Source organism: Ranitomeya variabilis, chromosome 2 (genome assembly GCF_051348905.1).
Source record: "Ranitomeya variabilis isolate aRanVar5 chromosome 2, aRanVar5.hap1, whole genome shotgun sequence".
In the NCBI taxonomy this organism is placed as follows: Eukaryota; Metazoa; Chordata; class Amphibia; order Anura; family Dendrobatidae; genus Ranitomeya; species Ranitomeya variabilis.
In genome coordinates this window covers 847725839-847750307 of record NC_135233.1, presented here as the reverse complement: position 1 = coordinate 847750307, position 24469 = coordinate 847725839, and the positions used below count along the sequence as shown (strand labels likewise).

The 24469-nt window shown below is 45.5% G+C and overlaps 1 protein-coding gene across 2 annotated transcripts in view; it reads right to left on the bottom strand.

Annotated features, from left to right (window-relative positions):
* Positions 1-24469, bottom strand: part of LOC143808009 (intestinal-type alkaline phosphatase-like) — a 129274-nt gene that overhangs the window by 43913 nt on the left and 60892 nt on the right. For both annotated transcript variants that reach the window (XM_077290202.1, XM_077290203.1), the window contains exons 5-6: positions 23218-23390; positions 537-671 (exon numbers count right to left, since the gene is read on the bottom strand). In XM_077290202.1, coding sequence (XP_077146317.1) covers positions 537-671; positions 23218-23390 — 308 coding nt within the window. The remainder of the gene's footprint in view (positions 1-536; positions 672-23217; positions 23391-24469) is intronic.

Here is a 24469-nt window from a genome sequence, read left to right as displayed (position 1 = left end):
CACCATGGGCTGGATGTATCAAGGTTTTTTTTGCCAGAATTCTGGCATAAAACACCTTTAAATGTCACACCACTCCTGGTAGCTCCGATGATTATAAGAAAAGTGGACAGAGCTGAGCCATGACACGGTATGACCAAGTAGACGTTACTAATTCATGCTCATTTATGCCACTAAAGTGCCGGAAATTATGCCAGAAATTTAATACAGTAAAACCCAGTAAAATTTCTGCGGTGGTGCATGGCAGATGAAAGATTCACCAAATTCAAAGTGCCTTCCACTTCTTAATGAATTTGGCACACCTTACCCCAGTACACTACTCGTAAGGAGTGGCGTCGAAAAAGCCAGTCCTAATGAAACAGACCCCTTCATTAATCCCTCCTTTGGTTGAGTTGAGAATAAATATTTTGGAGAATGTTAGGGGCAATAGTAGTGTATTATTTCATTATCTATCTATATTATCGTATGGCCATCCTAAGACTATAAGGTAGGGGAAGGCTTAGCCTTGAACTTTTTCAGCCACTAATTTGTGAACCTACCTTATATTTATTGAGCCATTCATTTATGAGATTCCTGCTATCCTTTCGAAGCCCATTCTGTTTAGCATCACTGGGGTATTCAGGATCTTGGCTTCCTTTTGGAGTCATATACTTTCGACCACCTCCAAGAATCACCTTGAAAATAATTAAATAATTGTAATGATATTTAATAACCACCGCATTCCCTTTGTTTAACTTGGACCTGCACTAAGTCCTACCACTCTGTGCTTAATGGCGGTATAAGAGGAGTGGAGTGGACTGGTGCGTTCCTATCCCTGAAGACACCAATCGCGTCAATAGTGTGAACAGCGTCCTGCGTCTTTGTGAAATATTTAATATTCCTGTGTAATGTATAGAGTGATAAGCATTAAAAGTGTAATATGCATAGTTTATAGTAATGTAGTATGTGATAGAGTAAGGATTAGTATAAGTATTGTTAGTATAGTGTACAGTGTAAGGAAGTTCTGCCTAATAACAGACAGCATGGTCAGAAATAGTTAAGTGTTGGGACTAGCCCACAGGGTGAGGGGAGAGCTTAGTGATAATGATAGGGACAGGACTGTGCTTCCTGGTTAGAGTGACATAGCATTTGGAAAGTAACAAGTACACAGTGTTGCAAAGGTGTGATCCACAGCTAGAAGAGATTGGAGTGAGGAATACCAAGATCCTAAAGAGAGTTACTGATGAGACTGAAAGACCTTCAAGAAGACATTATCAGATAACAAGATGCGAGGCATAAGAAACCCGAGGGCTTGCTAGAGCCGAAGGTAAAGAGGGCTGAGAGTGTGGGACTAGTGGGGGATAGCGAGCAGTAGATCTACGGCGTCCATAGAGATACAACGCGGAACGGCTGAGCGAGAAGAGAGAAACTTGTGGGTTGCCCTGCCAGGGCAGTGGGGTACTCGGTACCAGGTCCGATCTTAAATGGGAAGTCACGGTGGCTGCTACCCGGTCCGTGGCCCTGGGCGCCCAATTAAAGGGGAAAGGTCTTTTAAGGGGAATTGTATTAAAGTCTGTCATGATGCCACCTGTGATGTTCAGTCAATAGTGGGAACGATGCTGCGTTAAAGGGGTATCCTGGGGGATGTTGTTGCAGAACTGATGGTACACTTCCCACAGGTGAAGCGGGGTCCCCAGGGGTCCTGAGATGTATGGCGTTGATGACGTATGCCGGTAAATGAGTAAAGAACACAAGTTGTAAGTCTTTACCTGGTTTACTGTAATTAGCCGGCCACAGTCCAGGGTACCAGCAGGTGGTGGTATGACCCGGCCAGCTCGGAGGCAATGGAGAATTCCATTTTTTTCCCAGTAGAGGTCCGTGAACCTTTCCTACTAGCGCTTGCTGTATATGAAGTCCCTGCTGCCTGAGGCTTTCTGCGGAGTCCTCTTTTTCCCCCTGTCCTGAGACAGGTACCTGCATGACGGGCAGCTTGAGCCTTTTTATAGGGACTCTATCATGCCCCGGGCTCCTCAGGTGCTGCTGTGTCTCAGGTATTGTGTGGACTGTTCACTTAAAGTTCGGAACCCTCCGGTTCTGCCAAGTGTCGTACAGTTCCACTAAGGCCTCAGGCTCCCAGTACCCGGTACTGCGCTTCGGCTCTGAGGGTGCCCGGTCACAGTTCCCCTCTGAGCCCTGTTCCTCTCCTTTGCTCCTTTCCTCTCAAGCTCCTCCACATACAACCCCTAGAGTTATGTCCTTTCAGAGGCTGCAGCTCCCTCGTGGCTGCCAGGCCTCTCTGTCTGCTCTCAGTTCCAGACTTCCTTCTCCTTCAGTGTCTCTATCAGACTGGCTTCTGTCCCTAACTGGCTAGCTCCTCCTCCAGACCAGGACATATATCCATATTTTAGGAAAGCTCCCCTGAATCCGGGTCTTGAGCTCCCCCTCTTGGCCTGGATTCAGAATGTGTTGCATGTGGGTGCCTTACCTGGTGAACAGAACTCCATTGCCTCTAAGCATGACATTTCTCTCTCCGAAGGGAAAGCAACATCACTGCAACAAGTGGTCACTTAGGGTGTTGCACTTGCTTATCAGAACTGTGGCCTGGAAGCTAGGCTGTGGTGAAGTAATAATAATAATCTTTATTATGTTTATATTTATTTTTATATAGCGCTATCTTATTCCGCAGCGCTTTACAGTTTGCACACATTATCATCGCTGTCCCCGATGGGGCTCACAATCTAAATTCCCTATCAGTATGTCTTTGGAATGCGGGAGGAAACTGAAGTATCCAGAGGAAATCCACGCAAACACTGGGAGAACATTCAAACTCCTTGCAGATGTTGCCCTTGGTGGGATTTGAACCCAGGGCTCCAGCGCTGCAAGGCTACAGTGCTAACCACTGAGCCACCGTGCTGCCCCTAAGTAGACTACAGTGGAAGAATATAGTGGGAATGAAAAGGCTTCTTACTGTGAAGGAAATGTGCTTAAGGCTGTGTGCACACGTAGCAGATTTTTTGCGTTTTTTTCGTGGTTTTTCGCTATAAAAACGCTATAAAACCGTGAAAAAAACGCTAACATTAAGAATCCTATGTAACAGAATGCAATCCGCATTTTTTGTGCACATGCTGCATTTTTTTCCTGAGCGGAATCGCAATCCAGAAAAAAACGCATGTTCATTAAAATTGCGGAATCGCGGCGATTCTGCACACATAGGAATGCATTGATCTGCTTACTTCCCGCACGGGGCTGTGCACACCATGCGGGAAGTAAGCAGATCAAGTGCGGTTGGTACCCAGGGTGGAGGAGAGGAGACTCTCCTCCACGGACTGGGCACCATATAAGTGGTAAAAAAAAAGAATTAAAATAAAAAATAGCGATATACTCACCCTCTGGCGGCCCGACCTCCTCAACGGCTTCTGTGGTGTGTGTGAAGGACCTGCGATGACGTCATGGTCACATGACCGCGGGTCACGTGACTGCTACGTCAATGGAAGGTCCTGAACACACAGCATTAGGAACGGACGCCGCTGAGGTGAGTATAACCTTTTTTTTTATTTTTTTTAACATTCTACCTTTTACTATAGATGCTGCATAGGCTGCATCTATAGTAAAAAGTTGGTCACACTTGTCAAACACTATGTTTGACAAGTGTGACCAACCTGTCAGTCAGTTTTCCAAGCGATGCTACAGATCGCTTGGGAAACGCTAGCATTCTGCAAGCTAATTATGCTTGCAAAACGCTAGTTTTCTGCGGGAATATGCATGCAAATTCTGCATGCGATATACCCGCGGCAGGAGGCGCAGAATTGCCGTGGAAATTTCCGCGGCAATTCTGCTACGTGTGCACATAGCCTAAAGGCCCCGTCTCACATAGCGAGATCGCTAGCGAGATCGCTGCTGAGTCACAAGTTTTGTGACGCAACAGCGACCTCCATAGCGATCTCGCTATGTGTGACACGTACCAGCGATCAGGCCCCTGCTGCGAGATCGCTGGTCGTGTCAGAATGGCCTGGACCTTTTTTTGGTCGTTGAGGCCCCGCTGACATTGCTGAATCGGTGTGTGTGACACCGATCCAGCGATGTCTTCACTGGTAACCAGGGTAAACATCGGGTTACTAAGCGCAGGGCCGCACTTAGTAACCCGATGTTTAACCTGGTTACCAGCGTAAATGTAAAAAAAAAACAAACAGTACATACTCGCCTTCTGATGTCCGTCAGGTCCCTTGGCGTCTGCTTCCTGCTCTCACTGACTCCCGGCCGTACAGTGAGAAGTGAGAGCAGCAGTGACGTCACCGCTGCGTTCTGCTCTCACTGTACGGCCGGATCTCAGTCAGAGCAGGAAGCAGACGGCAAGGGACCTGGACACCGAAAGGCGAGTATGTAGTGTTTGTTTTTTTTGGTAACCAGGGTAAACATCGGGTTACTAAGCGCGGCCCTGCGCTTAGTAACCCGATGTTTACCCTGGTTACCCGGGTGCTGCAGGGGGACTTCGGCATCGTTGAAGACAGTTTCAACGATGCCGAAGTCGTTCCCCTGATCGTTGGTCGCTGGGGAGAGCGGTCTGTGTGACAGCTCCCCAGCGACCACACAGCGACTTACCAACGATCACGGCCAGGTCGTATCGCTGGTCGTGATCGTTGGTAAATCGCTTAGTGAGACGGGGCCTTAAGACTTAGTACCAGTTATCCCTTGTTCGTAACCCTTATCAAGTTTAGTAAACTTCCCATGTTTGAATAGAAGTCTCCTTTATTAATCTGTAGAATTTGTGATCCTAGCCAGCCAACACCATTGGCTAAATACAGCCTGCATGGGCGTATGGCAAGTGCAACACTAAGGCTGGGGTCACACATGCGAGTTTTACGGACGTAAGAGCGCAGAAACTACGTCCGTAAAACTCGCATTACATACGGCACAATTATTCTCAATGGGGCTACTCCTATTAGCCGTATATTACGGTTCAGTATTATACGGCTTTCTACGGCCGTACAAAATCGCAGCATGCTGCGTTTGTCAGCGTACTGCGCAAATAATACGCCAATGAAAGTCTATGGGGGCGCGAAAAATACGGATTCCACACGGACCTGCAGTGTGACTTGCGAGAAATACGCAGCGCTGTTAGTGAAAAGTCGGTAATTCAATTGCCGGCTTTTCATTTCTCCTGCACAAACCCGACAGGATATGAGACATGGTTTTCATACAGTAAACCATCTCATATCCCCTTTTTTGTTGCATATTCCACACTACTAATGTTAGTAGTGTGTATGTGCAAAATTTCAGCGCTGTAGCTGCTGAAATAAAGGGTTAAATGGCGGAAAAAATTGGCGTGGGCTCCCGCGCAATTTTCTCCGCCAGAATGGTAAAGCCAGTGACTGAGGGCAGATATTAATAGCCAGGAGAGGGTCCATGGTTATTGGCCCCCCCGTGGCTAAAAACATCTGCCCCCAGCCACCCCAGAAAAGGCACATCTGGAAGATGCGCCAATTCTGGCACTTGGCCACTCTCTTCCCACTCCCTGTAGCGGTGGGATATGGGGTAATGAAGGGTTAATGCCACCTTGCTATTGTAAGGTGACATTAAGCCAGATTAATAATGGAGAGGCGTCAATTATGACACCTATCCATTATTAATCCAATTGTAGGAAAGGGTTAAAAAACACACACACACATGATTACAAAGTAGTTTAATGAAATAAACACAGCGGTTGTTGTAATAATTTATTGTTCTCCCATTCCATTTCCAGGACCTCGCTTGGCAACATAATAAACGCACAAGATACATACCTTCTGCTGAAACGTCACGTCCCACGAAGTAATCCATCTGAAGGGGTTAACTAATATTACAGGCAGGAGCCCTGCAAATGCAGCTGTGCTCCGTGCTTGTAATCCCCGGGGAATGAATGAAATGTAGGTCATTGACCTACATTTCCTTCAGTCGCGGTGATGCGCCCCTGCTGGATGTTCTCATGAACTGCAGCCTGGGAACTTTTTCCCACGCTCCAGGTCATATGAGGACATCCACCAGGGGGCGCATCACCGCGACTGAAGGAAATGTAGGTCAATGACCTACATTTCATTCATTCCCCGGGGATTACAAGCACGGAGCACAGCTGCATTTGCAGGGCTCCTGCCTGTAATATTAGTTAACCCCTTCAGATGGATTACTTCGTGGGACGAGATCTGACAGCAGAAGGTATGTATCTTGTGCGTTTATTATGTTGCCAAGCGAGGTCCTGGAAATGGAATGGGAGAACAATAAATTATTACAACAACCGCTGTGTTTATTTCATTAAACTACTTTGTAATCATGTGTGTGTGTGTTTTTTAACCCTTTCCTACAATTGGATTAATAATGGATAGGTGTCATAATTGACGCCTCTCCATTATTAATCTGGCTTAATGTCACCTTACAATAGCAAGGTGGCATTAACCCTTCATTACCCCATATCCCACCGCTACAGGGAGTGGGAAGAGAGTGGCCAAGTGCCAGAATTGGCGCATCTTCCAGATGTGCCTTTTCTGGGGTGGCTGGGGGCAGATGTTTTTAGCCACGGGGGGGCCAATAACCATGGACCCTCTCCTGGCTATTAATATCTGCCCTCAGTCACTGGCTTTACCACTCTGGCGGAGAAAATTGCGCGGGAGCCCACGCCAATTTTTTCCGCCATTTAACCCTTTATTTCAGCAGCTACAGCGCTGAAATTTTGCACATACACACTACTAACATTAGTAATGTGGAATATGCAAAAAAAAAGGGGATATGAGATGGTTTACTGTATGTAAACCATGTCTCATATCCTGTCGGGTTTGTGCAGGAGAAATGAAAAGCCGGCAATTGAATTAGCGGCTGTTCACAGATATCGCGCTGAATGAAATCTAAATACAGAATATATATATATGTGTCTCAATGACATATATATATATATATATACTGTATATATGTTTTCCCTAACATTTGAGCACATAAATCCATTAGATGTCGGTTTTGCAAGCCTGCGCGAAAATCTCGCAGTACGGATGCCATACGGATTACATACGGAGGATGCCATGCGCAAAATACGCTGAAACACCCTGACTACGGATCAATATTTTGGGGACATTTCTCCATATTACGGCCGTAGTACGGACGTATAATACGTGGCGTATTTTCTTACGCCATGTGTGACCCCAGCCTTACACCAACACTCAGCCAGGACTTGCTCTTTCATGTAGCATGCCGGGGTGTGGCAGAAGACGAGTGCTTCGCCCACTGCTACCACCCCGTGCCGCATGACGTTGGGTCCAATCATTTAGATACACCTTCCCACCTGATTGCTTTCTCTCAATCTCCACCCCTCTTCTTTGATTGACAGCTGAAGCTTCATAGAGCAATAGGAGGGTGGAGATAGATGGAAAGCATGCAGGTGGGAAGGTGAATTTAAATGATTGGCCCCGTCATGAAGCATTGAGCTGAGGGACTTAGTTTAAACAATCATTCTGTGCTGACAGCCCTTTAAGGCTATAAAAAGTTAATGCCCACTGAGAAGTTATCTGTGACATGGCTGTGGACTTCACACAGTCTGATCAGAATGTTAAACTAAGAAATTCATGTTCAGTTTTCTAAATTTTTGCCTAGCACCATTAAATCATTGTATGGATTTCGGATGTGTGGTTCATGTCTTTTTTCTATAGTTCTAGCACACTGTAGCATCGATCTAGCCAATACCAAACCTGTTCTTGCCACAATAGTCCACACTACTAGCTACATGTTGGATGATAGGATTAAGCCACGACAAGGTACCACTGACGTCAACTTATTTCCTGTGAAAACAAAGGATCTGGCATGTTGAAATTCAACTTCACTGATCCTTCTTTCTTGCAACATCAGTTGTGCAGAGAGTCAGGTGACCCTCATACACATAGAATAGATGGCCAGACAAATAAAATCCGCAAGTATAGCTGATTTGGATGATTTCCTCTCATTTAGGCTGCCGTCACACTATCAGTATTTGGTCAGTATTTTACATCAGTATTTGTAAGGCAAAACCAGGAGTGGGTGATAAATACAGAAGTGGTGCATATGTTTCTATTATATTTTTCCTCTATTTGTTCCACTCCTGGTTTTGGCTTACAAATACTGATGTAAAATACTGACCAAATACTGCTAGTGTGATGGCAGCCTTATACTGTGTAAGCATGACCATTTTTTTCCTAGATATATGACAAAATTAATTTTGGGTTCAATTAGCCCAAATCTGGCAGAAAAAAAAAATTTAGAGCATATCAATTCATCATAATTAGGATTGAGAGATACCGTCCGATACTTGAAAGTATCGGTATCGGAAAGTATCGGCCGATACCGGCAAAGTATCGGATCTAATCCGATACCGATACCCGATACCAATACAAGTGAATGGGACTCAAGTATCGGACGGTAAATCAGCCCTTTCTGTCCTTCTATATGGGGTTCTGGAGGGGGGGAGAGTGTGGGCGGTGCGTGGGCGGAGACTGCGTGTCTCTGTGCGGGCGGGGTCTGTGCGGGCCTGCCAGGGATCTCATTCTATGCGGCCGGCGCTGTATGCCCAGGCTTGATGCGGCATGGGAGGGCTCTGCGGCGTGCTGGGGGGGTCTATGCGGCGTGCTGGGGGGGTCTATGCGGCGTTCTGGGGCGTCTATGCGGCGTGCTGGGGGATCTATGCGGCGTGAGGGGCTCTCTGCGGCGTTCTGGGGCGTCTATGCGGCGTGCTGGGGGGTCTATGCGGCGTGCGGGGGTCTCAGCGGCGTGCGGGGGTCTCTGCGGCGTGCTGGGGGGTCTCTGCGGCGTGGGGGGGGTCTCTGCGGCGGGGGGGGGTCTCTGCGGCGTGGGGGGGGGTCTCTGCGGCGTGCGGGGGTCTCAGTGCGGGTATCGTCCGATGGGACTACAAGTCCCATCGGGCTATGCCTGCTACACTGACAGTGATTGACACATTAGCCAATGATGGGACAGTAGTAGTCCCATCATCCGGCTAATGTGTTGAATGAAAAAAAAAAAAATACTCCATACATACATTCTACATACATACATACATATAGACATACAGTACATTCATACATTACATACATGACATACATTACATTAAACATAGATTACATACTCACCATTACTTGTCATTTTGATCCCCGAAGCCAGTGTCATCTATAAAAAATGTGAAAAAAACAAACAACCAATATACTCCCTGTCCGCAGAAATCCACGAGTGTCCCACGACGATCTCCCGTGGAGAGCAGCAGCATCAAATAATGTGACCGCTCTCTAGGGGCTCAGAAACACAATGACGGGAGGAAGGTATCCTTCCGCCACTGTATTCCTCCGCCGCTGTAAAAAAAAAAGTCCCTAGTCTCACTTTATGGCATTGCTGTATGAGACATTTTCCCATGCAGCAATTATATAAAGTGACACTTTGAACTCAGGTAACCTCAGTGATGCACTGCAGGAGCCATTGTCTCCTGTCAGTGTGTCACTGAGGGTCCTATAGAGCAGTGACGTCACCTGATGTCACTGTTCTATAGGGGAGATCGTCGTGGGACACTCGTTATTAATTGGACTACGGCGGACAGGTAGTATGCGGTTTATTATTTTACGTTTTTTGCAGGCGCTGAAGTATGGTAAGTATGGTGAAATTAAGAATATTAAAATACTTTTTCCTAATGTGTGCGTGTTTTATTAACCCTTTTCTTACTATTGGATTAATAACGGATAGGCGTCTTATTGACGCCTCTCCGTTATTAACCCGGCTTAATGTCACCTTACGATAGCAAGGTGACATTAACCCCTTATTACCCCATATCCCACCGCTACACGGGAGTGGGAAGAGAGGGGCTAAGTGCCGGAATTGGCGCATCTTACGGATGCGCCATTTTCGTGGCGGCTGCGGACTGGTATTTGTAGCAAGGGGGGGGGGGACCAATATCCATGGCCCCTCTCTAGGCTATGAATATCAGCCCGCAGCTGTCTGCGTAGCCTTTCTGGCTATAAAATACAGGGGGACCCCACGTCATTTTTTTGGGGGGTCCCCCTATTTTAATAGCCAGTAAAGGCTACGCAGACAGCTGCGAGCTGATATTCATAGCAGGCTACAAATATTGGCCCCCGGCCGTCGGCTTTCCCCCTCTGGCGCAGAAAATTGCGCGGGAGCCCACGCCGTTTTTTTCCATTTTTTTTTTTTTTAAATTCAACGCTCATAGAGGCCTCTTTCACCCTTGCGTCAGTACGGGTCCGTCGCTATGCGTCGAGCCGACGTACCGACGCACGTTGTGAAATTTGTACACGACGTGGGCAGCGGATGCAGTTTTTCAACGCATCCACTGCCCATTCTGAAGTGCGGGGAGGAGGGGGCAGAGTTTCTGCTGCGCATGCGCAGTAGAAAATGGCAGACGCGACGGACAAAAAAACGTTCACTTGAACGTTTTTTCGTGCCGACGGTCCGCCAAAACTCGACGGATCCGTTGCAGAACGGACGCGACGTGTGGCCATTCGTCGCGATCCGTCGCTAATACAAGTCTATGGGGAAAAAAAATGCATCCTGCGAGCACATTTGCAGGATCCGTTTTTTTCCGCCAGATCCGTTTTTTCAGTCGGATCCATTGTTTTCCGCCAGATCGGTTTTTTTCCACCGGATCCGTTTTTTTCCGCCAGATCCGTTTTTTTTTAAATTGGATCCGTTTTTTTCTGCCAGATCTGTTTTTTTCCACCGGATCCGTTTTTTTCCACCAGATCCGTTTTTTTTCCGCCAGATCCGTTTTTTCCTGCCGGATCCATTTTTTCCGGCCAGATCCGTTTTTTCTCATACAGTTGTAATAGCGCCGGATTGCGCCTGATGGCCACACATTTCATCCGTTTTTTGCAGGATTCGTTAAAAAAAACTGTTTCCGCCGGACGGAAAACTCATAGGAACGTTTTTTGTCCGTTATTTTTCATGCATGTTTCCATTCAAATCATGCACATTTTCCGTTTATTTATTTTCCAAAAACCTCATCAAAACCTGCATCAAAACTGCATGAAAAACCGCACCAAAAACCTGCATCAAAAACAGCATCAAAAACCGCACCAAAAACCTGCATCAAAAACCGCACCAAAAACTGCATCAAAAACCGCACCAAAAACTGCATCAAAAACAGAACCAAAAACCTGCAGCAAAAAAGCACCAAAAACTGCATCAAAAACCGCACCAAAAAACTGCAGCAAAAAACTGCAGCAAAAAAAGCACCAAAAACTGCATCAAAAACCGCATCAAAAAGCTACATCAAAAACAGCACCAAAAACTGCATCAAAAACAGCACCAAAAAACTGCAGCAAAAAAAGCACCAAAAACTGCATCAAAAACCGCATCAAAAAGCTACATCAAAAACAGCACCAAAAACTGCATCAAAAACCGCACCAAAAACCTGCAGCAAAAAAGCACCAAAAACTGCATCAAAAACCGCATCAAAAACTGCACCAAAAACTGCATCAAAAACCGCATCAAAAAGCTGGAGCAAAAAAAGCACCAAAAACTGCATCAAATACTGCACCAAAAACTGCATCAAAAACCGCACCAAAAACCTGCAGCAAAAACTGCAGCAAAAACCGCATCAAAACTGCACCAGTTTTTTATGCAGGTTTTGATGCAGTTTTTGGTGCAGTTTTTGATGCGGTTTTTGATGCAGGTTTTGGTGCTGTTTTTGATGTAGCTTTTTGATGCGGTTTTTGATGCAGTTTTTGGTGCTTTTTTTGCTGCAGGTTTTTGGTGCTGTTTTTGATGCAGTTTTTGATGCAGTTTTTGGTGCTTTTTTGCTGCAGGTTTTTGGTGCGGTTTTTGATGCAGTTTTTGGTGCAATTTTTGATGCGGTTTTTGGTGCAGTTTTTGGTGCTTTTTGCTGCAGGTTTTTGGTGCGGTTTTTGATGCAGTTTTTGGTGCAGTTTTTGATGCGTTTTTTGATGCAGTTTTTGGTGCTTTTTTGCTGCATGTTTTTGGTGCGGTTTTTGATGTAGTTTTTGGTTCAGTTTTTGATGCAGTTTTTGGTGCTTTTTTTGCTGCAGGTTTTTGGTGCGGTTTTTGATGCAGTTTTTGGTGCTGTTTTTTATGTAGCTTTTTGTTGAGGTTTTTGATGCAGTTTTTGGTGCTTTTTTTGCTGCAGGTTTTTGATGCCGTTTTTGATGCAGTTTTTGGTGCTTTTTTGCTGCAGGTTTTTGGTGCAGTTTTTGATGCGGTTTTTGATGCAGTTTTTGGTGCTGTTTTTGATGTAGCTTTTTGATGCGGTTTTTGATGCAGTTTTTGGTGCTTTTTTGCTGCAGGTTTTTGGTGCTGTTTTTGGTGCTTTTTTTGCTGCAGGTTTTTGATGCCGTTTTTGATGCAGTTTTTGGTGCTTTTTTGCTGCAGGTTTTTGATGCAGTTTTTGGTGCAGTATTTGATGCAGTTTTTGGTGTTTTTTGCTGCAGGTTTTTGGTGCGGTTTTTGGTGCAGCAAAAAAGCACCAAAAACTGCATCAAAAACCGCATCAAAAACTGCACCAAAAACTGCATCAAAAACCGCACCAAAAACCTGCAGCAAAAAGCACCAAAAACTGCATCAAAAAACGCATCAAAAACTGCACCAAAAACTGCACCAAAAACCGCACCAAAAACCTGCATCAAAAAAAGCACCAAAAACTGTATCAAAAACTGAACCAAAAACTACATCAAAAACCGCACCAAAAACATGCAGCAAAAAAGCACCAAAAACTGCATCAAAAACCGCATGTTTTTGGTGCAGTTTTTGATGCAGGTTTTTGGTGCGGTTTTTGATGCAGTTTTTGGTGCAGTTTTTGATGCGGTTTTTGATGCAGTTTTTGGTGCTTTTTGCTGCAGGTTTTTGGTGCGGTTTTTGGTGCAGTTTTTGATGCGGTTTTTGATGCAGTTTTTGGTGCTTTTTTGCTACATTTTTTTTGTGCGGTTTTTGATGTAGTTTTTGGTTCAGTTTTTGATGCAGTTTTTGGTGCTTTTTTTGCTGCAGGTTTTTGGTGCGGTTTTTGATGCTGTTTTTGATGCAGGTTTTTGGTGCGGTTTTTCATGCAGTTTAGTTTTGATGCAGGTTTTGATGAGGTTTTTGGAAAATAAATAAACGGAAAATGTGCATGATTTGAATGGAAACATGCATGAAAAATAACGGACAAAAAACGTTCCTATGAGTTTTCCATCCGGCGGAAAGTTTTTTTTTACGAATCCTGCAAAAAATGGATGAAATGTGTGGCCATCAGGCGCAATCCGGCGCTATTACAACTCTATGAGAAAAAACGGATCTGGCGGAAAAAAATGGATCCGGCAGGAAAAAACGGATCCGGCGGAAAAAAAACGGATCTAGCGGAAAAAAACGGATCCGGTGGAAAAAAACCGATCTGGCGGAAAACAACGGATCCGACTGAAAAAACGGATCTGGCGGAAAAAAAACGGATCCTGCAAATGTGCTCGCAGGATGCATTTTTTTTCCCCATAGACTTGTATTAGCGACGGATCGCGACGAATGGCCACACGTCGCGTCCGTTCTGCAACGGATCCGTCGAGTTTTGGCGGACCGTCGGCACGAAAAAACGTTCAAGTGAACGTTTTTTTGTCCGTCGCGTCTGCCATTTTCTACTGCGCATGCGCAGCAGAAACTCTGCCCCCTCCTCCCCGCACTTCAGAATGGGCAGTGGATGCGTTGAAAAACTGCATCCGCTGCCCACGTCGTGTACAAATTTCACAACGTGCGTCGGTACGTCGGCTCGACGCATAGCGACGGACCCGTACTGATGCAAGGGTGAAAGAGGCCTTTATGAGCGTTGAATTTAAAAAAAAAAAAAATGGAAAAAAACGGCGTGGGCTCCCGCGCAATTTTCTGCGCCAGAGGGGGAAAGCCGACGGCCGGGGGCCAATATTTGTAGCCTGCTATGAATATCAGCTCGCAGCTGTCTGCGTAGCCTTTACTGGCTATTAAAATAGGGGGACCCCCCAAAAAAATGACGTGGGGTCCCCCTATATTTTATAGCCAGAAAGGCTACGCAGACAGCTGCGGGCTGATATTCATAGCCTAGAGAGGGGCCATGGATATTGCCCCCCCCCCCCGGCTACAAATACCAGTCCGCAGCCGCCCCGAAAATGGCGCATCCGTAAGATGCGCCAATTCCGGCACTTAGCCCCTCTCTTCCCACTCCCGTGTAGCGGTGGGATATGGGGTAATAAGGGGTTAATGTCACCTTGCTATCGTAAGGTGACATTAAGCTGGGTTAATAACGGAGAGGCGTCAATAAGACGCCTATCCGTTATTAATCCAATAGTAAGAAAAGGGTTAATAAAACACGCACACATTAGGAAAAAGTATTTTAATATTCTTCATTTCACCATACTTACCATACTTCAGCGCCTGCAAAAAACGTAAAATAATAAACCGCATACTACCTGTCCGCCGTAGTCCAATTAATAACGAGTGTCCCATGACGATCTCCCCTATAGAACAGTGACATCGGGTGACGTCACTGCTCTATAGGACCCTCAGTGACACACTGACAGGAGACAATGGCTCCTGCAGTGCATCACTGAGGTTACCTGAGTTCAAAGTGTCACTTTATATAATTGCTGCATGGGAAAATGTCTCATACAGCAATGCCATAAAGTGAGACTAGGGACTTTTTTTTTTACAGCGGCGGAGGAATACAGTGGCGGAAGGATACCTTCCTCCCGTCATTGTGTTTCTGAGCCCCTAGAGAGCGGTCGCATTATTTGATGCTGCTGCTCTCCACGGGAGATCGTCGTGGGACACTCGTGGATTTCTGCGGACAGGGAGTATATTGGTTGTTTGTTTTTTTCACATTTTTTATAGATGACACTGGCTTCGGGGATCAAAATGACAAGTAATGGTGAGTATGTAATCTATGTTTAATGTAATGTATGTCATGTATGTAATGTATGAATGTACTGTATGTCTATATGTATGTATGTATGTAGAATGTATGTATGGAGTATTTTTTTTTTTTTTCATTCAACACATTAGCCGGATGATGGGACTACTACTGTCCCATCATTGGCTAATGTGTCAATCACTGTCAGTGTAGCAGGCATAGCCCGATGGGACTTGTAGTCCCATCGGACGATGCCCGCACTGAGACCCCCGCACGCCGCAGAGACCCCCCCCACGCCGCAGAGACCCCCCCTCACGCCGCAGAGACCCCCCCCACACCGCAGAGACCCCCCAGCACGCCGCAGAGACCCCCGCACGCCGCTGAGACCCCCGCACGCCGCATAGACCCCCCAGCACGCCGCATAGACCCCCCAGCACGCCGCATAGACCCCCCAGCACGCCGCATAGACCCCCCAGCACGCCGCATAGACGCCCCAGAACGCCGCAGAAAGCCCCTCACGCCGCATAGATCCCCCAGCACGCCGCATAGATGCCCCAGAACGCCGCAGAGAGCCCCTCACGCCGCATAGACCCCCCCAGCACGCCGCATAGACCCCCCCAGCACGCCGCAGAGCCCTCCCACGCCGCATCAAGCCCCGGCACGCCGCATCAAGCCTGGGCATACAGCGCCGGCCGCATAGAATGAGATCCCTGGCAGGCCCGCACAGAGACACGCAGTCTCCGCCCACGCACCGCCCACTTTACATTATAGTGATTTTAGCACTGTGGGGACTTCCGATTCCGATACCCGATACCACAAAAATATCGGATCTCGGTATCGGAATTCCGATACCGCAAGGATCGGCCGATACCCGATACTTGCGGTATCGGAATGCTCAACACTAATCATAATCGAATAGTCTCCAGTTGCCCTGAAAAAATTTTGATGGCACTCTGAGTTTTTCTAGGACCATATCAAATCCCTTTCAAGCTCTTTAAAGAAGCACTCCCATTAAAGTTTTATCCTCTTAATATATTGCAGTCATTGTAATATATAGTACTTTGTACTTACAATTGCCTTTTTATCCATCTAATTCTTCACTTTTTTCTGTTCTATCTAGAAACAGGGGTGAGGGGGAATGCTCAATCAGTCCTGTCACCCGGTCCTTGTCCTTCAGTGCTCCTCCAGTGCCCTCTAAATTCAGGTACTGTCTTCCTGGTTATTACCATCCCAGTCATCAAGTAATTACTTATTATTGGAGGTACCTGTACATGATGCTTAAGGGTTTCTGCTGCACACTTCTTTATGCACTGTTGCGCATATCTGTCATGATCTCTGCAGGCAGAGATCATAGCAAGCCTATAGAGGGACAAGCTCTCGGAAGATGGAACTATACTGACCATGAACTAAGCCTGCCGCGCAACTAGAAATAGCCAGGTAGCATTTCCTATTTATCGCTAGATGCCCAGCTCTGGCCTAAGACCTAAATAGCTAGCAGAGGGAAATATAAGACCTGGCTCACCTCTAGAGAAATATTCCAAAGAAGACAGTAGCCCCCCACATATAATGACGGTGAGTTCAGATGAAACAACAAACGCAGCAGGAAAATAGTCTTAGCAAATTTGAGGTCCGCTTACTAGATAGCAGAAGACAGATAGTATACTTTCATGGTCAGCAGAAAAACACTAACAAAACACCATCCAGAGATTACCTTAAACTCTGGCATTAACTCATAACGCCAGAGTAGCAATCCCTGATCAACGAGAGCTTTCCAGACACAGTAACAAAACTTCAGCTGTGAACTGGAACAAATAGGCAAAACAAAACATGGACAAAAGTCCAACTTAACTAGTAGTTGTCTAGAAGCAGGAACAAGCACTGAGAGGCATCAGATAACATTGTTGACCGGCAAGAAACCACCAGAGAAATGAGCTTAAATAGCGACACCCACTACTGATGGAACCAGGTGAAACAGGAAAGAGGATGACAAGTCCAATTCCACAAGCGGCCACCGGGGGAGCCCAGAATCCAAATTCACAACAGTACCCCCCCCTCAAGGAGGGGGCACCGAACCCTCACCAGATCCACCAGGGCGACCAGGACGAGCCCTATGGAAGGCACGAACAAGATCAGAAGCATGAACATCAGATGCATTGACCCAAGAATTATCCTCCTGGCCGTAACCCTTCCAGTTGACCAGATACTGGAGTTTCCGTCTGGAAACACGAGAGTCCAAAATTTTCTCCACAACGTACTCCAACTCACCCTCAACCAACACCGGAGCAGGAGGCTCAACTGAAGGTACAACAGGCACCTCATACCTGCGCAATAACGACCGATGAAAAACGTTATGAATGGAAAAGGACGCAGGGAGGTCCAAACGGAAAGAAACAGGATTAAGAATCTCCAATATTCTATAAGGGCCGATGAACCGAGGTTTAAACTTAGGAGAAGAGACCCTCATAGGGACAAAACGAGAAGACAACCACACTAAATCTCCAACACAAAGCCGAGAACCAACACGACGATGACGGTTGGCAAAACGCTGAGTCTTCTCCTGGGACAACTTCAAATTGTCCATAACCTGCCCCCAGATGTGATGCAATCTCTCCACCACCGCATCCACTCCAGGACAATCCGAGGATTCCACCTGACCGGAGGAAAATCGAGGGTGAAACCCCGAATTACAGAAAAACGGGGACACCAAGGTGGAAGAACTGGCCCGATTATTGAGGGCGAACTCTGCCAATGGCAAAAAAGCAACCCAATCATCCTGGTCAGCAGAGACAAAACACCTCAGATATGTCTCAAGGGTCTGATTAGTCCGCTCGGTCTGGCCATTAGTCTGAGGGTGAAAAGCAGATGAAAAAGACAAATCTATGCCCATCCTAGCACAGAATGCCCGCCAAAATCTAGACACAAATTGGGTACCTCTGTCAGAAACAATATTCTCAGGAATACCGTGCAATCGGACAACATTCTGAAAAAACAGAGGAACCAACTCAGAAGAAGAAGGCAACTTGGGCAGAGGAACCAAATGGACCATTTTAGAGAAACGGTCACAGACCACCCAGATGACAGACATCTTCTGGGAAACAGGCAGATCTGAAATAAAATCCATCGAGATGTGTGTCCAAGGCCTCTTAGGAATAGGCAAGGGCAACAGCAGTCCGCTAGCCCGAGAACTACAAGACTTGGCCCGAGCACAAACGTCACATGACTGCACAAAGACTCGCACATCTCGCGACAGGGAAGGCCACCAGAAGGATCTTGCCACCAAATCCCTGGTACCAAAAATTCCGGGATGACCTGCCAATGCAGAAGAATGTACCTCAGAGATGACTCTGCTGGTCCAATCATCCGGAACAAACAGTCTATCAGGCGGACAACGATCCGGTCTATCCGCCTGAAACTCTTGCAAGGACCGCCGCAGATCAGGAGAAACGGCCGACAAAATTACTCCCTCCCTAAGGATACCTGTGGGTTCAGAATTACCAGGAGAGTCCGGGTCAAAACTCCTAGAAAGGGCATCTGCCTTAACATTCTTAGAACCCGGTAGGTATGACACCACAAAATTAAAGCGAGAAAAAAATAAAGACCAGCGCGCCTGTCTAGGATTCAGGCGTCTGGCAGTCTCAAGATAAATCAAATTTTTGTGGTCAGTCAATACCACCACCTGATGCCTAGCCCCCTCGAGCCAATGGCGCCACTCCTCAAACGCCCACTTCATGGCCAAAAGCTCCCGATTCCCAACATCATAATTCCGCTCTGCGGGCGAAAATTTGCGAGAAAAGAAGGCACAAGGCCTAATGACGGAGCAGTCGGAACCTTTCTGCGACAACACTGCCCCAGCTCCGATCTCCGAAGCGTCAACCTCAACCTGAAAAGGCAGATTCACATCAGGCTGACGCAACACAGGGGCAGAGGCAAAACGGCGCTTAAGCTCCTGAAAGGCCTCTACAGCATGAGGGGACCAATTAGCAACATCAGCGCCTTGTCTGGTCAAATCAGTCAGTGGTTTAACGACATCCGAAAAACCAGCAATAAATCGGCGGTAAAAGTTGGCAAAGCCCAAAAATCTCTGAAGACCCTTAAGAGAGGAGGGCTGAGTCCAGTCACAAATAGCTTGCACCTTGACGGGATCCATCTCAATGGAAGAGGGAGAAAAAATATACCCCAAAAAGGAAATTTTCTGGACCCCAAAAACGCACTTAGACCCCTTCACACACAAAGAATTAGACCGCAGAACCTGAAAAACTCTCCTGACCTGCTGGACATGAGAGTCCCAGTCATCAGAAAAAATCAGAATATCATCCAGATATATTATCATAAACTTATCCAGAAAATCGCGGAAAATATCATGCATAAAAGACTGGAAAACTGAAGGGGCATTAGAAAGACCAAAAGGCATGACCAAATACTCAAAGTGGCCCTCGGGCGTATTAAATGCGGTCTTCCACTCATCCCCCTGCCTGATCCGCACCAAATTATACGCCCCACGAAGATCAATTTTAGAGAACCACTTAGCACCCTCTATACGAGCAAACAAATCAGTAAGCAATGGCAATGGGTATTGATACTTAACAGTGATCTTATTCAGAAGCCGATAATCAATACATGGTCTCAAAGAGCCGTCTTTTTTTGAGACAAAGAAAAACCCAGCTCCCAAGGGAGAAGAAGATGGACGAATATGTCCCTTTTCCAAAGACTCCTTTATATATTCCCGCATAGCAGCATGTTCCGGCACAGACAAATTAAACAAACGACCCTTTGGATATTTACAACCCGGTATCAAATCTATGGCACAATCGCACTCACGGTGCGGAGGTAACGACCCAAGCTTGGGTTCGTCAAAGACGTCTTGATAATCAGAGAGGAACTCAGGGACTTCAGAGGGAATGGACGACGAAATAGAAACCAAAGGTACGTCCCCATGAATACCCTTACATCCCCAGCTCAACACAGACATTGCTCTCCAGTCCAAGACTGGGTTGTGAGACTGCAACCATGGCAATCCCAGCACCAAATCGTCATGTAAATTATACAGCACCAGGAAACGAATAATCTCCTGGTGATCCGGATTGATACGCATGGTTACTTGTGTCCAGTATTGTGGTTTATTATTAGCCAATGGGGTGGAGTCAATCCCCTTCAGAGGAATAAGAGTCTCCAAAGGCTCTAAATCAAAACCACAACGATTGGCAAAGGACCAATCCATAAGACTCAGAGCGGCGCCAGAGTCAACATAGGCGTCCGTGGCAATGGATGACAAAGAGCAAATCAGGGTTACAGACAAAATAAACTTAGACTGAATGGTGCCAATGGAAACAGACTTATCAAGCTTCTTTGTACGCCTAGAGCATGCTGATATAACATGAGTAGAATCCCCACAATAGAAACACAATCCATTCTTCCGTCTAAAATTCTGTCGCTCGCTCCTGGACCGAATTCTATCACACTGCATACTTTCTGGCGTCTTTTCCATAGACACCGCCAGATGGTGCACCGGTTTGCGCTCCCGCAGACGCCTATCAATCTGAATAGCCATTGTCATGGACTCATTCAGACCTGCAGGCAAAGGGAACCCCACCATAACATCCTTAACGGCATCAGAGAGACCTTCTCTGAAAGTTGCCGCCAAGGCGCACTCATTCCACTGAGTAAGCACAGACCATTTACGGAATTTTTGGCAGAAAACTTCAGCTTCGTCTTGCCCCTGAGATAGTGCCATCAAAGTTTTTTCTGCCTGAAGTTCCAAATGAGGTTCCTCATAAAGCAAGCCCAAGGCCAGAAAAAACGCATCCACATCGCGTAACGCAGGATCCCCTGCTGGCAATGAGAAGGCCCAATCTTGAGGGTCACCCCTGAGCAAGGAAATCACAATCCTAACCTGCTGAGCAGGGTCTCCAGCTGAACGAGACTTCAGGGACAAATAAAGCTTACAATTATTTCGGAAATTCTGGAAGCTAGCTCTATTCCCTGTGAAGAACTCCGGCAAAGGAATTCTCGGCTCAGATACCGGAGCATGTACCACAAAATCTTGTAAATTTTGTACTTTCGTGATGAGATTATTCAAACCCGCAGTTACACTCTGGAGATCCATTATTGTCAGGTGCACACAGAGCATACAGAGATTAGGAGGAGAGAGAGAAAAAAGACTGCAGCAAGGCAGACTGGAGGAAAAAAAAAAAAAAAAAAAAAAAATTCCAGCAGACTTCTTATAACTCTCCTTTCTCAACCTGGGTCTTTAACACTTTATGGGCCGGTCAAACTGTCATGATCTCTGCAGGCAGAGATCATAGCAAGCCTATAGAGGGACAAGCTCTCGGAAGATGGAACTATACTGACCATGAACTAAGCCTGCCGCGCAACTAGAAATAGCCAGGTAGCATTTCCTATTTATCGCTAGATGCCCAGCTCTGGCCTAAGACCTAAATAGCTAGCAGAGGGAAATATAAGACCTGGCTCACCTCTAGAGAAATATTCCAAAGAAGACAGTAGCCCCCCACATATAATGACGGTGAGTTCAGATGAAACAACAAACGCAGCAGGAAAATAGTCTTAGCAAATTTGAGGTCCGCTTACTAGATAGCAGAAGACAGATAGTATACTTTCATGGTCAGCAGAAAAACACTAACAAAACACCATCCAGAGATTACCTTAAACTCTGGCATTAACTCATAACGCCAGAGTAGCAATCCCTGATCAACGAGAGCTTTCCAGACACAGTAACAAAACTTCAGCTGTGAACTGGAACAAATAGGCAAAACAAAACATGGACAAAAGTCCAACTTAACTAGTAGTTGTCTAGAAGCAGGAACAAGCACTGAGAGGCATCAGATAACATTGTTGACCGGCAAGAAACCACCAGAGAAATGAGCTTAAATAGCGACACCCACTACTGATGGAACCAGGTGAAACAGGAAAGAGGATGACAAGTCCAATTCCACAAGCGGCCACCGGGGGAGCCCAGAATCCAAATTCACAACACATATCCTCTTTGGTCCTGATTCAGGATCAACTCATTTTTTATCTAATTTAGTTCTCAGGACTGGGCACTTGGCATTGGGCCCTTGGTGTTCCTATATGGGTTATTTGCCACACTATATTTTTTATCATATGGTTTAATTATCTTAATATATATGCTTATTATTGTAATTGAACCCGAGGCGCCTATATACCTATGAATATAGTACTGTTTACATCTTTGATAGTTTATTGCATTTTGGACTGGTTTCAGGGTTCCCCCTTCTGGGCACTTTGCCTCTCTATTTTAAACTAAAAACTTGTTTTACAGTATCTAAATAAAGTTATACATTTTGCCTCACATTCGCTTCTTTGGACTGATATAAGTATGCTGGTAGTTGTCTATTTAGAAACAGGGAGTCTCTTATTTATGCATTTATAGAAAGGGTATAAAGGCAAAATGAGCAATTATAAGTACTCAGTGCTATATAATGGGATGACTGCAATATATTAAGAGGATAAAAATAGTGTTAGGAGTGCTTAATTAATGTAAAGGCAGTTTTAATAATGTAAAAGTGGCTTTAAAACATAAGGCCATCGGTAAACAGTCTGTTTAAATGCTAAATAGACAGCATCGTAGCTCAGTGGATAGCACTGGTCCACCTTGCAGCATTGGGGTCCTGGATTCAAATCCCAACAAGAGCAATATCTGCAAGGTATTTGTATGTTATTCCCATATTTGTTTCCGCTCACACTCCAAAAGACATACTGGTAGGCAATTTAGATTGTGATCCCCAATGGAGGACAACCATGATCTGCAAAGTGCTGTGGAATATGATGGACTTTTTATGATTGTATTTTTACTGTGGAATAAATGAGGAACACGGTGGTTCAGAGTCTGCGCTGCCCAAGGTTCAAAGGTGCGATCACACAAAAAGGTGACGTTTAAATGCGAAATATGTCAACACATTTCAAGTTTTTCAAACCTCTTCATCAGGACCAAACCACAATGATAATGATTCAAATTTAACTCCCATCTACCATCATGAACATTTTATCAGATTTTAAATAGCATGGAATAAAACATTGATGATTTTTTCAGCTCTACTGCAATCCCAATCCGGAATTTTTCTCATGCTATTTCAGATAGTAGGAAGCAAAGACCCATGTTTCTGCACAAAGGCTTTATGTCCTCTAGTTTGCTGCATAATAGAATTCAACATCAAATTTCTTCCTAGAGAGGAAGTCAATGGTGCACAAGTATTTATGAGTCATGGCAATAATTAACAGACTTTTACACGCCATTAATGGAGCATTTATGGAGCACACTGGGGACACTTTATTCAATTACTGCTATTAGTGCTAATTGAAAATATTAATATCTTTTCAACTAACCAATCACAATTTTACATGTGTTTCCCTATACTTACATCTATCTCAGTGTTATAGACTAACTGATAAGCAATATCATGGCACCCCAAATCCAGAGCTTCCTGAGGCATGTTGGCATCAGAATACCAATCTCGATCAGCAATGTGAGCATAATTTCCAGATGGAGAAGCATGTTGGACCCGTGTTGTAGTCACAATTCCCACAGACTTTCCTGTTAAATGTAGAAAAATATGTTTTAACTTAACTTTAAAATTTTACTAAAGTAAGTGGTTTCAGAATGTTATGGATCAACCTCACAATAGCACTGGGTCATATTTGATGACAAGCATACTCATCATAGCCATCCTCAGAGGAACTTATGTCCACCTTTTTCAAAGCCATATCTCCCAACCATCCCGTTTTTCATGGGGTCAACCAACAAAACAGCACTCAAGCAGCACAGATTATGCAAATGTGTCTGAATGTAGGTATTTGTTGTGTAAATCAGAAAGGGCCTTAAAGTGAACATGTCACTCTGAAGGTCAAATCAATCTTGTATTGCATGCCCCCTGACTTCTGTGCCCTGTTTATGGGGTTAAGGTCATATTGTCCCATGTTCTTTCTCTTCCCTTACTGTTTTTTTCCTGTACGAAGTCTGACTTGCGCCGGGAGTCCGGCTATTGCAAAACAATTCATACCTGTTTAACTGGCCAATCATGCCTTATTTGAGAGTCATGGTTCCTTGAGCATGTCTTTTTTGGCTGTGACCAAACGCCATTCATTAAAAGTAAGAGTTTGGTTTGAAAAATTGTGTGTTGTTTTATTTACTTGGAACAATTTGGGTAAAGTAAAGCTAGTTGGGTCTCAGCAGTCATTCCATGTGTAATGCAGGTGCCTGAATGCAGCGAATAGAGATCACGAGGCGGAAACAGCCAGGGGTTGATATATTGGTATTTTTATGCAACAATAACTTTTAAACAATTAGGGTTAGTAGATATACAATTTAATAATATAGGGGATCACAATTGGTTATGAACAAGCTAGAAAGTCTCTCAGTACTTAACATTAGTGGTGCACCCAGTCTTGGGAGTCATCACATGAGATCTCATTTGAATCTCTGTCTCTAGCTGGGGTCACCAGGTTTTCTTGCTAGGCCGCAAGTCTCTTACCGACGTAGTCTATTAAAGCTCGCTGAGTCTCCCACTTACAGTACCAACCGGCCACATCCCAACCTGTAATCCTAGTCCCAGCTGACCTTGGTACCGTAGGTGATAGCTGGAAGTGACGGCCCTGCTCACTCACACTGTTAAT